Below are 14,248 nucleotides of genomic sequence, written 5' to 3'. Positions count from 1 at the left end.
TCATCCGCTCTCTGACTTGTGACACGTGGTAGGTCCCCATAGAGGTCCACATTTCTGATGCGGTCAGTCCATGTGACACCTAGTGCCATTCGTAGCATTCTTGTGTAGACTCCATCCAGGGCTTTTTCCTGTTGTACTTCAATGTAGTCCTAAATAAATACTCACAATGAATGTTTTCATAATGACAAGTGCCAATTTAATTGTGTGTATTGCATGAAAATCCACTAAACTATAACAGGAACCAGGACAGGTGTGGAAACCAAACTTGAATAGTACTGCTCAAATAATTAAATTTGTGGGAAGCAATGAGGAATAAATACGGTAGTTTTCAGCGTGAAGTATGTTTTTTCACCTCAGTAAGTAGGCTATACAGCTGACTGAAAGCACAAATATAATGTTCCATTAGGTCTCTTGTTATTTTGTACCCTGGCCTGTGTGTGTAAATCTAAATTGAAATGACCAGCTGAATAGAACAAAACCAATGAAAGAGAATAACACCCTATAAGTAGGCCTACTATATTTTGAGCTAAAGCTGCCATCGGTAAACTGATCGTTTATAGCAACTGATTTAAAAGAAAGTCACAAAAAAGTTGTGACTCAACTTTGCTTCACCTTGTCTTGTTATGTTGAGTATTCCACTGGCTATAACTTATTTAAAAAAAATTGCCAAGTTAAATTTAGTTTTGTTTGATTTGTGAAGTATTTCTTGACAGATTACTTGTCTTTGAAATAATAGAGAATCAGATTGAGTAGGCAAAATTGTTTTAATAAATATAGCTTTATTAATATATATTTTTTACAGTATCTACCTAATGCTAAAAAGCATGATCTTTTTTACGAAAGGTATTATTAATTATGGAAGACATGTTATCAATACAGTCATAAGTTGTTGAGAACAGACCAGTGACTCATCCGCTGTAGTTCAATGCTGAAGTACACGTTCAGACCTGATGATTTTGACAGACATCTTTGTTACTGCAGTGGGTGTTATACACATACAGTACTTTAATGTTCTGAAAGTCAAGTTACCTCTTGTTAAAAGTCCATTTTAAAACACTTCTACTTGACATAGCTGCTGCCAAAGACAATAGAGCGTTGCAGTCCCGCCCCCTACCAGGACCCAGGAAATGATTCCCTGTTCATTTTCCTCATAGACATTTCAAAAAGTATTTATTTAAAGACCTTTTAAGCCTTGTACAAAGCCAACTTATATGTTTGAACATCTAATCACTTGCCATTAAAACTTTAGCTACATTTCCCATAAAATCCAAAATTGTATAAATCCACTAGTCACTAGTGTAGGTCTCATTTTCCTTAGTTGTGGTCTCCTTTTTCTTATAGAATGAGCTGAAGGAAACCATCACACATTTTCTCAGGCACTTTCGCCCCTCAGAAGTCAAGCACATGCAAAAAAGGATTACATCATTAGACATTCAAACGTGAGTCACAGTGAACATGCTTTTGCCTACAGCCAATGAAAAACCACATGAACCTCAATACAAAACAGAGCTTAGCTCTCCATCTGTCGTCTGAAATCCACTGCATCAGTCTCAACTGCCCTCCATCCACCCTAGAGAGATGGGTCCAGTGGGGGTAAGCTATGCTGGTGGGTATATGGGGAATCAGAGGCTATGTCTTTCCCCACACAGACATGGGTATTATATCATATGAGTAAATTAATCCTAGCTTGGGTGCCAGGCATTGTCTGTTGGCATGGGGGGCTCATCCATGGCATTGGTCACTCTTCATCTTCCCTATCCCTTCCCTTCCCTATCGTGATCTACTTCACATTCTTCTATATTTCCCTCTTTACTCTCTTCCCTATTTCCCCCCCTTTATTCCTTTATTGTGGGTCTAATGAGTATTAGTTTTCTGCTCTAGTCCCTCTAATGACTATTAGTTTTCTGCTGTTGATGGCATGAAAGTATGACAGGGGCAGGGCTGGTGTTCTTATTCTGATCTCTGAAGGAAACTCAAGTTTGTTGTGATGTTTAATTACATTTTAGCATGAACGGATGCCTGTGTAATCCTGGCTGACATTTTGTCGACTGACTCCGGATAAGCGGTTAAAGATGGAGGGATGGATGTCTCACTCTTTATTACCCTGAAACAGTGGGATTCTACATGCAGAATGAGGGAGAATGGATTTCCTCTAGAAGACAAGAGGCTCTTGAATGAGAATTATCCATTTGACCACTGTTATGACTTAGCATGACTAGTTTGTCACCTTGTCTGGTTAAATATAGGTTTGCATATTTATTTGGTCTGTTAAAATGCGGTGCCAAATCTAAAACCTTCAATTCTGGTTACGGAGCGAGTTTATCACCAGAGGCATTTTCTTTAGCCCCCCCTTGGAAATGCAAGTTCCAACCCAGACTAATATCTATCTAAGGCTGCATAATTCCAAAATAGCATGTAGCTGGTGCTGACAGAGATTCTGACACATACAGTAAATGTTTTCACGACGTGGAATTTTAGAGTCCAGAAAAGCCTTTATTTCAAAAGCAGATACATAAGAGATTGAGTGAAATATCATCTCCCCTTTTAATGCCTTCAGGAGGTCCTCTGAGACTTTAGCTGTCAGAGAACTGTCTTTTCACACAATCGCCAGACTATTTCTGGAAACCTTTTCACGATGGAAAGATTTTCTTTCTGGGTCTTAAGTAACCGGACATAGTGAGGAGAGAAAATGAAGTATCTCACTACTGCCATAGTGACAATGATTGATGATACATACATAAACATACAACAAATACAATACATTATGTGCAAATTTGCAAAAACAACACAACTGTGCGCATATGCATAGACAATACAATTCAATACATTTGCACACAATACATTGTGTGAAAATTGGTAAAAACACAACACAACTATGCGCATATAGACATTTGAGTAAGACGCCTGATGGCGAGAAGCGACCTCGCCCTAAAGGGGGAGCACACATCCGCCTAGGTGACTGCTGGGCGAGCGCTGGCGCTTTGGCATGGGGGGGGGGTCAGATCAACATATGAAATGAATTCCGTACTGGCCATATATGGAGCGTGTCTTGAATGTACAGGGTTTGATGAGGTCAGATCAACATAATGGAATGTCAGAACAAACACAAGTATGCTGTTTTAAAGACAAGCTTTTTCTAATACAGTGCCCTACAACATTGAGTTGAGACAGACCCGATGACAGTCAAAAGTGCAGATATAGGCTGATTTATTAGATTCAGGTGAATCAGCATCCAATAAAGTGTTAACAGTTTGTAACTTTGTACTAGCATCATGCATGGACAGCAGGCATCAGGGGCATATAGAGTGGAATTTACACTTATTTAAAAAGATAAGGGCTGGGCTTCGCTGTGAACCTTTGATTTTACCATCACTCTTTATGATTATGTCTCTCATAGGTTTGGTCAGTAAGTGAATTCACAGACCGCTATGGCACTCATAAGTTTGGTCATTTCAAGAGGTATGAACCCTGGCAGTGGTGGGGCTTGAAAAAACTTCAAATGTGAGAAATACAAACGTGAGTTAAGTGTATTGAGATTTAAAAAAAAAGACCAATCTTAATTCATTCAGCAAATGTTAATTTTAATTGTATTGTCTAAACCAAAGACACGATTCAGTTTGATGCAATGAATATAGCACAATGGACTGTTTCATAAACTATCACCATCACCGTTTCTCAATCTTTTTTGTGACAAACTGAGCAGAAATATTTGTATAATGACTGAAGGAGCCATTTCTGCCTGTGTGTGCCTTTAAACTGTTTGATGGGCGGGTTCACCATGGGGGGTGTGTGTCACAAGGATTGGCATATGAGAACACAGGTGCAACAAGCCAGGTTGAATGGTTTGGAAGGTATGGGCACAGGCTAAGAGATCACATGGTTTTTACCGTATCATTTTAATCTTGCATAAAGAAAACTGCTGTATGACATGTGTTCAATAAATGGGAACCTCACCCTACAGCAGTCAACGCCTGGACAATATATTATATACGCGTCAAAAACGGTTTCTGTATGCATGTGCCCAGCCGAGTGGAAAAGTATAGTTTGAGCTTGCCACTACAATGACTATCATGTAACTAACACAAATGTGGAAAAGAAAGCAGGATGGAGCGTGGGAAATATTCACAACTACCATTCCAGTTTGGCATGGTGATTATCCAAGCTCTTTTCTATTAGGCATTTTGCCTAATGGAATCATGTTTAAGTGGCTGCGTTTCCTGCTGTGACCAAAGGTTGAGAAACGGTGGGTGTCATGTTCTGTCATAGAGGCTGGTTTCAGTGGCAGTGCTGCATTTCATTTATCACCCGCTTCGGATGTTATCACCCCTTAATCAAGAGAATGTTCGTTATCAGCACCTTAGAAATACCCCCAGTATGTGATAATCAACATACTGGGAAATCAGGAAGTGAAACTATGGGAGCGTTTGCTTTTTGTGTCAATGACGGAGGAGCGCCGTCTCTGGTGGCCTTGAGCCACTTGAGGCGCCAACCGTGCGAGTCGCCGTGCTGAGCGTTGTGACGGCCACCAGAGCAGACTCAGCGCCGTCCGAGTTACGTCCCGATAGGCAGAGAATAGTAAATATTAGTAGCCCCTAGTTTCCATGCCCCGACAATAGAGTTGGAAATGACACGTTCAGCAGGTGGAGTCCTTGACCAGTCTATGTCTGCACCACCCTGCATGCGTGCAGTCCGGGTGAACACAGCCAAACACCACAATGTCTAGTACGCCAGTATGGCCATATTCCAACGTCCTGATAACGGTTGATTTCATATATTTAATGCAGTGATAACGGACGAATCCACTGAATTTATGAGCATGGATATTTGATACGAGTTCACTCTCCATTTAGTTTACAGAACATCAAGGCAGTCGATTTCAGATACTGGATACAAATGGTGCAAGCAATACGGTAGATGGGGTATTCAGATACTGGATATAATGGTGCAAGCAATACGGTAGATGGGGTACAGTATGTGGGTGACTGTAGATCAATAAGTCTTCTTCCAGGACCGTACATACAGCTGGATAGCGAGCAATGGGTTTCTGTTCTGTAGGCTGGGATGGAAAACATCAAAGTCTACTTTCCTCACTCTTTGAAGGTAGTCTTCTAACACCACCTGCAGCACAATACACCAAAGTGAACAAAACATCACAGTGAACCTCATATTCAACTGAAATCCCATAACAAATGTCTACACTTAACTATAGTGCCTATATGGCAATGTGCAGGGTTCTTCATGTGGGCAAGCACATGCAGAGAGCAGATGGACAGATTGGACACACCAATGTGTGAGCAAAACAGATTAATGCAGACAATGACATGCATATCAAAAGCATACCAGATTCCTCTGGTATTGCAAAATTGCACCCCAGAAACAAACAGTGTAAACGGAAATTGACCCTCAGTGTTTGGAGAGAGAGCAGGAGGACATTTACTATTCCTCTGTAATTAGTATGTGACGCTTTTAACACAACTTAAAATAAATGTGTCCAGAGAGAGCAGAAAGAACGAAGAAAATAGTGAGTTATACTTCTGTCACCAAGTGAAAAAGATTAGAACCCACACTCTCACAGCAAAAGTTCTATACCTTTGAGTGAAGATCAATGTGGAAGGAGGTAAGAAGGTAGCGAACTAAAGAGGATCCATGGCAGCTCTGTGCAGTTGAGGTACTGCACAGAGCTGCCTTGGATCCTCTTTAAACCATTTAGACTTGGACGATTCTACAAATGTCTTCTAAATCCTGACAGTTTTCTGAAAAACCCATGTTTCTATGTCAGTGATGCTCAAACATTTTCATGTCAAGGACCCCTAGAATTATCTGCATTTGGCCACGGACCCCCCCCCCCCCTATTTTTGGAGGGGTTCCCGCCCTGAATGGGAGTTCGCCACCTTCTTACCTCCTTCCACATTGATCTTTACTCAAAGGTATAGAACTTTTTGTGCTGTATTATTGAAACCCTCTCCAAAGAGCACCTGTTCTGGGTTCTGGCTTACCCTTCGTAGTAGAAAAGAATCAAGTGAATGTTTAATGTTTGATAACCTACTGTTTGTAGAAAGGCCGGGTATGCAGCAGCTGGGATATTCTTCCTAAAAGATCGAGCCTGAGGAGACAAGCATTTCAAAAAGATCTTGACAAATCTTTTCTTGTGCTGGTTGCTGTCACAAAATCTTTTCAAATACATATCAATTAGGGGGTTCTTGTCATTACAACATGTTGAGAAACATGTTGAGAAACCACTGCTTTACACAAACCATAGTATTTACATTTTACAGTATTACAGGCCTGTACTCTACATTACTATGTCCGTTATACAGAATGAATGTGTGCTTCTAACTAGCACAAATTTATTTAAGTTAATTTAAGTTGTATACTGATGGACCGACTCTGGACCGATTCTGGTGGACTATGTGTGGTCAAACAGATTGCTATTATTAAATAGTTTTTGTTGGTTTAAACAGATTGCTCTTTTGGTTATACCGCCCAGCCAAATGGGAGGGGATGTGTCTGTCTTGTCTTTGTTTGTGTCTAAAGTTTCTCTCACTGACAGAAAATTTGTATAATGTACGTACACATGTACTGTACAACTAAAACTTAAAACGAAGAAACTTAAACGGGGGGAAAAGGAGTCAGATACATACGTGTTCTAGGTGTACGTGGGCTTGACTAGCGATGTCGTACACTACATCTCGAACATTCTGTTCCTGGCTACCTCGGATGAAGTCCTCTTGGGAAGCACCATGCTAGCGCACACGCACACAAAATAACAAATTTGTATAGCACATTAGTAGCTAGATGAGAATTCTGCCCAGTTTGAACCGTTAAAGAGGAAGCTTTTACTGCCACGGTCTGTCCCTCTGTCTGCTACATAAACATCCCCAAACACATAATATGCTCTCTACCTGTGCTCAAACGGGTTGTTGCATTATTAATCAGTTAGTTATAAAGTACGAGAATCCATAGAACGAGAATCACTATGAAGGCAACAGGAACACTCTGACAATCACGCTCAGAGAAAAGACGCCAGAGCGGAAGTAGGGGGCGTGGCCAGGAATCTCATGTATAGTTTACTGTGACATCTTGCCACTGGCTAATGCACCCACACACAGAAAGCAAAGCTCATTAACATTGCAATGCAAACAACAAAGATAGTTGCGTGAAAATGTAAATAAGAAAGCAGTAGTCACTAGTAAGATGTCATAGTGAAGTTTGATCTGAAACATTTTAAGGACATGGCTGAAAATAAGCAAAAAGCATAAGCAACCTACTATACTTAAAAAAAGGAAAGATTTTAATGTAATTATATCTGTATATCAAATTTAACATGGCTCCTCAACTCTACAGTAAAAAGTTAAAAAGTAAAAGGTGCTCACACAGATCAGGATGAAGACAGAAAAAACAACAGACGATCCGAGCACGAAGGAGTAAAAAGAGAAATATAGCCTTTATTTAATTAAAAGGCAACTGCCAACATTTTATGACCATGAAAGGTCTTCATCACACCTTGTTTGAAAACGTGATATAACTGTATGCAACTAGTAACTATGTTACGTATGGCGACACATAACTTACAATAAGTAAAAGCCATTAGTATTCGGTTTCCTAATGATAACAGGCTCAATAGGTAATTACATATTTTTTATATGGAACGCTCTCTCATGTAAATAGGTTTCCAACCAAGTGTAGAGATAGCAGGGGAGCATACAGTAATCCTCTCTAGCATGTGACAATTCTAAAATCACGCTCATCTAAATTGGCCAGGGAGGACAGCAGTGAATTGTACCACTATCACCATCTCTCTATTACAAAGACGTAGGAACTCACCAGCATACAAATGTCCATGGGTAAGTAAACCTTGCGTCTGCTGCTGTTGTAGGGAGTGGCTCGTAGGCATGTCACAATCCCTTGTGCCTTCCCAATGTGGCTGGCTGCATGGTCCGCATGTACATCTTTCACACCTGGCGAGCGGGCAGATTGGGGTTTGGGTATTTGGAGGGACGAGACAGTGGAATAACGAAACACTGAGATCACATTCTGTGCACACATAGCCACACGTTGGGGCGGTTAGCGCCACTCAAAAAGGAGGGGGCACATACAGTAGGCGTGTTTGCCTGAGAGGCAAACCGGAGACTTAATTCTTATGGAATGCACTGAAGTCAATGAGGGCCCTTGTATTAATAGTCACTATACCGCGCTGATGACCTTGTTAGAGAATCAGTTCAATCATTCAAAGGTACTTATGCAGTCCACCCAGTTCTCATTGACTTCAATGCATTCCATCAAACTTGCAGTAGTTTGCCACCCAGTGCTGTTGAATCTGCTAGCTCAAATTGCATCAAGCAATTGATGCAATAGCATAGCCTTGGGTGAACCCTAATGGGTTCACTTGACAAAGATATGGAATTTTTGCAATAGATTTTGGATTATTGCCAAAAAATAAACTGTGTAAAATATAAATTTAAGATACATGTTTTGTTCAGCATGATAATCTTCACAAATTAACACCCCATGTATAAGTGTTGAAGAGTAAATGAAATCTCTAGAAGTAGAAAAGCTAACGTGAGGATATAAATAAACTAAACCATGGTCACATGACTCAACGTCACTACTGATGTCACCACAACCTCTGTAGTCTCATTTAGCTGCTGGTTAGCAACCGCCCTTTTTAATATACATAAAATGTGGTATTCAATGACGTATTTCATGTCATAGAACAAAATATGAAACTCTCTCAAGCCTGTGTTAACCACAGAGCTTATTTCAGGCATCTATAAAAAAAACAGACTTCAACTGAGGGAGGGGGTTTTAGAACTACAAACACATTATGTTTATTGCATTTGAGGATAAACAATGCAATGTGAGCTCAACAGAATGTAGAAGCTACACTGAATTATTTTCTAATTCCCGATATGCCTTTTCAGTCAACAAGTTAGAACTAACTGCAGGACAGCTTATTGCCTTCTGGACACACAAACACACAAGCACAGACTAAACAGAGGCTCTTACCTAAACACTCCAATAGGAGGTACAATACGGAGGACTGGGTGTTCTCAGAGTAAGCCTCTAGCTCCTGTAGGGTCCTATAAGCTCTATCTTCCAGGTCCTTCTCCTGGTAGGATGATGGAGACACAACAGACTGAAATACATTCTATTTAAGGATCCTGGACAGTCAAGGTCAAGGTTCAAGGTCAAGGTTTCTTCTTTTTTTAAGACAACAAAAAGGCACACAGTGACCCGTACAACATTTAAATACCACACACCAACATACCTAGTGCAAACGGGGGGAAGAACATCACCTCAAAACCTTCGACCCCTACCCTGTCTGCCCTCTGCAAGGACTGTTAAGGAGTGTGATTGACAGAGGGACAAAGGAATGCTTGTACCCATTATACTTGCGCGCATGGCTAATCTAAAGATCTCAGATTTGTATTTTACAGTTAGGTTTCCAAACCAACTGGTGATACCATACCTTAGAATTGACTCTATACTAGCTCTTTAGAAGATCAGCATTATGTTTCTACTTACACAAAGAGTCTGAGCCTATGGTGAAAATGAAGGCGCTGGTGTACTTTTGCACACATACTTGTCACATGGGAGTGCCAGCTTATATCACAATCCATGTGCACTCCTAGATATTTATAATTAGGAGGTGACCTGTTTGATGTCATGACCATGTATGTATGGTGATCGTGGTGTGGTCACCTATAGACCTGGGATCCACTACAATCTCCTCAGTTTTCCTTACATTAACTTGAAAGTGATGTTCATCACACCAGGTTACAAACCTGTCCACTTCAATTGTATGGCTACTGGTGTTACCTTCACTTGTGAGTAGACTAAGGATAACAGTGTCGTCAGAGAACTTGACTACACACTGATTGGGCTGTGAGCTGACACAGTCATTTTGTGTATAGGGTAAACAAAATGGAGGAACTAACTGTCCCCTGGGGGGCCCCTATACTGCTTACTGCCCTATCAGAGAGCGCCAAATTAAATCTCACCTGTTGTGGCCTGTTAGATAGAAAGGAGAAATACCATCTAATCAAAACTGGATTCACCTTCATCTCAGATAACTTACGAAGAATAATGTCTGGGGGGGATTGGACCATAGATTGGAAAATCCCATGTGACACATGATAACTGAGGTAGATGGCGTTTAATTTTAGTTTGTGGGAAACCAGAACTCAAGACAGAATGGATTCAAAGACCATTTGGGGGGGCATGTGTATTGTGTACTACTGTATATATTTTGTAAACTAAATAATACTTAACTGTATGAATGAGAGTCATGAGACCATGCCTGTTTGTGTTGGTATGACTGTTGTGGCTGTCAAGGCTTTATGTTCATGTAGCAAGAATGGAATAATGTCTTACCCTGTCTGTTATGATTCTTAGTAACCATCGCTTTGTTAGGTAATGCTTCCTCACTGCCTGCAAAACAGCATTCAAACACTTCATTGTTTTGACATGGCATTTTATTAGTCAACACATCTTTACCAAAGTGAACATCACCTCAGAATATACAGAGAAACAAATAAAATCTGTTTGGGCCTCTGCTTACCCTCCATAACTCTGAGCTGACTGGCTGCATTGGAGGGTCATCTCTATACAGCTCCTCTAAAGCCGTTTTCCAGAACTGCATTCGCATCAGACCAATGGTTTTCTGGGAAACAGAGTCCTTCACCTTGTAGAGAAAGAGACACAACAAAGTGTGATACATCCTTTGGAAAGAATTGGTGCCCCTTTTTGACCCATCCATGTTGTATGTCACTGATTTTGTTTAATTCAATATTTCTTGTCTTTTTCTGTAAAGCGTATTATTGCCGTTGTATTTCCCATCTCCCGTTTGTCATTCATGTATCAGTATAATCGTTTTGTTGTCTCTACAAGCATTACAGTTTGGGAAGCACTTTGACATTAGAACAGTGTGTATCAGGTAGCACTGAATGTGCAAGAATACCTGCCTGAGCCAGCTCCACATTGAAGGCTCTCAGGGCCAGAGAGGAGCGCCGTGACTCCTCTGGTAAAAGGAGGGAACACACAAAACCATCATAGTCTCGTGACCTAAATGGGGATAGAAGAGCAGCAGAAATGCATTCAGAAGCAGAACACACACACACACACACACACACACACACACACACACACACACACACACACACACACTCTCCATTTGTACACTGATTCTCATAGTTAAAGCATAATATTCGCTGCCCCGTCGCGGGCAGCAAATGCTTGTGGGGCAAAAGCTTGTGGGGGAAGTGGAGATATTTTTCTGGCAGAACTTTCAAATGGATATGAAACTAGAGGGCAATATCTGACTCCAGATCTGAGCAATTGTAAGTTGTAAGCGTTCGTATTCAATAACGCAACCGTCGCAATGTTTACAGATTAAACCAAATGGAATGGAAATGGAACACTATAAAAATGAAGCTGATACACGGGTACTCTCTCCTGAGTCCTGATTGGCTGAAATGTTGTCACCTACCTGAAAATGTGTTACATTAGTCAGGGAATATTATCAGAATAATGTCAAATCGGGAATACATTTCTTACCAAGAATTTTTCTTCACCAAACAATGTGTTAAATTTCATTATGCTTTAAGTAGCATGTGACGTGTCAAACTAGGGGGTTTTCATGATTCTGAATCCATTCCAAGCATTCGTTTGGCACGAAAAACACACCTTGGGCTAAATTCAGCCATAGCCACTTGCCAGGTCAGCACATTTTGGCACAAGTGGCTATGGCCGAGTGTTTTTCGTGCGAAACTAATGCTTGGAATGGGTTCAGATTCATGAAAACCCCCAAGTTTAACATGTTACTTAAAGTATAATAAAATTTAGAATATTTTGCCATATATTGGTTGTTGATGGTACCCTAGCCCCTCTCGGAACCCTCCATAAAGCTTTTCTACTTTATGTAGGGTCCCTGTGCGTATCTATATTTTCGTATGGGAATGTTGGAACGCGGACATAAATATGCTCGGTAACATCGTATCTGCGCTCTTTGACGGCTTATTTTCCTTTGAGGGCTTCTGAATCTGTGAACTATAAGTACCTATACATACCGCTGCGAATATCTCTTGTGGAGCGGAAGCCGTTAAGTATTTTTAATCTTTGTTTGACCGATTTGGTCGCTTTGATTCTGCTTGTTTATTTACCGTTTATTGTACCGCCTCCCGATGTGCGGTTGGCTTGTGCCGGCTACGTTCCTGCCTCTGATCTGCTCTGTCATAGCTATAGCGCCACTAGCTAGCCAGATAGGCGGTACAATGAGGTGTCAATAAACAAGGAAGGAAAAGAAGAATCAAAGCGACCAAATCGGTCAAACAAAATACTTAACGGCTTCCGCGCCACAGGAGATATTCGCAGCGGTATTTATAGGTACTTATAGTTCACAGATTCAGAAGCCCTCAAAGGAAAAGAAGCCGTCAAAGAGCGCAGAAGGACGTTTCCGAAGCTATTTACGTGTATTTATGTGTGCGTACCCGGTGGCAGGGTGGAGGTGGAATAGGACCCAATGCTCTGGGTCTAAAAAATTTCAGAAACTTCAGTAGCATTGGGTTCTGCTTGTAGGGCTATTACCCCAACGTTCAGCAGCTGTCCAAAATTCCCCTAGGGTGGTTGAATAGAAACCAATGTGGGATATGTTAGTAGACACCCTCACAAACACATTGGTGAAGAAAAGTCTTGGTAATTAGATTGTATTAATATTACCTGACTACAGTACATGTATTGAAGAGCTGGTGAGACAGAGGCCCTAGCCTGCCCTAGACACTATATAACAATGATTACCAACAGAATATGTAGTTATTTTCACTGCTTTAACTTTTTTTTAATATCACTTATTATATAAAATATTCAAGTTCCCTAGCTCTGGTCCATAGATCTAATGCAAAAGGCATTCGAGCTATGGACCAGAGCTACAAGTTCCCTAGCCCCTTTCGGGACCCTACGTAAAACCTTTTTGATATTTTGTTTAGTTTTACGTTGGGTCCCTGCTCGCTAGTGTATTTTCGTATGGAAATTCCTAAATGCGGATGTGGAGATTCTCTCTAAAATAGGACCCGCGGCATGTGACGCCATTATTTTCCTTGAGTTATTCTGAATTCGGTAACTTTAAGTAGCTATACATCCCGGTGCGAATATCTCCTGTGGCGCGGAAGCCGTTAAGTATTTTTAATCTTTGTTTGACCGATTTGGTCGCTTTATTTCTTCTTGTTTGTTTACCGTTTATTGTACCGCCTCCCGGTGTGCGGTTGGCTTGTGAGGCTACGTCCCTGCCTCTGATCTGCTGTGTCATAGCTATAGCGCCACTAGCTAGCCAGATAGGCGGTACAATGAGGTGTCAATAAACAAGAAGAATCCAAGCTTCCAAATCGGGCAAACATATATTAAAAATACTTAACGGCTTCCGCGCCACAGGAGATATTCGCACCGGGATGTATAGCTACTTAAAGTTACCGAATTCAGAATAACTCAAGGAAAATAATGGCGTCACATGCCGCGGGGAGGCGTTTTAACATGTAAACATGAGCCAGTAAATGTTTTAATCAGGTGGCATGGACGACGTGGAACAGGACCCAATGCACTGGGTCGAACAAATGTCAGAAACTTCAGTAGCATTTGGGTTCTGCTTGGAGGGCTACAAGTTCCCAATCCCGAGCCATATCCTAAGATTTAGACTCTCGTAGACGTGTTTATCGATAAACATAGACGTCCAACAACAGTATGAAGCATATTACCTACCTGACTAGATCAATGCAGTACTTTTCGTTCTGCTGTGAATCAGATGAGTTTGTTGAAGCTCTCAGACTCTGTAATTCTACGGGTTTCTGGATACAAACCATATGTGGCAACAACTTTCTTTGAAGAGTTTGAAACTGATAACTTTTGTTAGTTAATAACAATCCTTGTTTGACACAAATGATTCCAGCAGCCATGTTGTTGACATCTCCTTCGACTTTTACCTTTAACCCCTACCCTGTGTTACACAGCTAACTGTCCTCCTCCGCAAACAGGATCGAGTGTGTTCCGCTTCGTGTCGTCAAATAAAGAGCCGAAAACCGAATTATGTCCGGAGTCCGGACTCTTATCAACATCAACTATCTATCAAGAGGATAATATACCGAAGGTTTTGCATACGTTCCACAGTTGTGGAATGGTTGTACAACGTTCAAATGCATAAAATAATCTTTAAATAACATGGCGTTATCAGTTTTACCTCAGTAAAATAAACAAAGTGATC

At 41.0% G+C, this 14,248-nt stretch overlaps 1 protein-coding gene across 1 annotated transcript; it reads right to left on the bottom strand.

Moving 5' to 3' along the window:
* Nucleotides 1-3,572: 3,572 nt before the first annotated feature.
* On the bottom strand, nucleotides 3,573-13,971 carry ndufaf6 (NADH:ubiquinone oxidoreductase complex assembly factor 6). The gene is made up of 9 exons (XM_083761712.1): nucleotides 13,750-13,971; nucleotides 10,965-11,064; nucleotides 10,562-10,684; nucleotides 10,375-10,431; nucleotides 9,007-9,109; nucleotides 7,825-7,958; nucleotides 6,642-6,743; nucleotides 6,047-6,103; nucleotides 3,573-5,118 (listed from the first exon to the last, which is right to left on the bottom strand). Exons 1-9 carry the CDS (start codon nucleotides 13,941-13,943, stop codon nucleotides 4,990-4,992), a joined length of 999 nt encoding a protein of 332 aa, XP_083617838.1. The 5' UTR covers nucleotides 13,944-13,971; the 3' UTR covers nucleotides 3,573-4,989.
* Between the last annotated feature and the right edge of the window lie 277 nt (nucleotides 13,972-14,248).

The sequence above is a fragment of the Protomyctophum parallelum genome, assembly GCF_964188405.1.
Source record: "Protomyctophum parallelum genome assembly, chromosome: 3".
Taxonomy (NCBI): Eukaryota; Metazoa; Chordata; class Actinopteri; order Myctophiformes; family Myctophidae; genus Protomyctophum; species Protomyctophum parallelum.
Note: the sequence above shows the minus strand (reverse complement) of the source record. Positions and strands in the feature narration are given on the sequence as shown.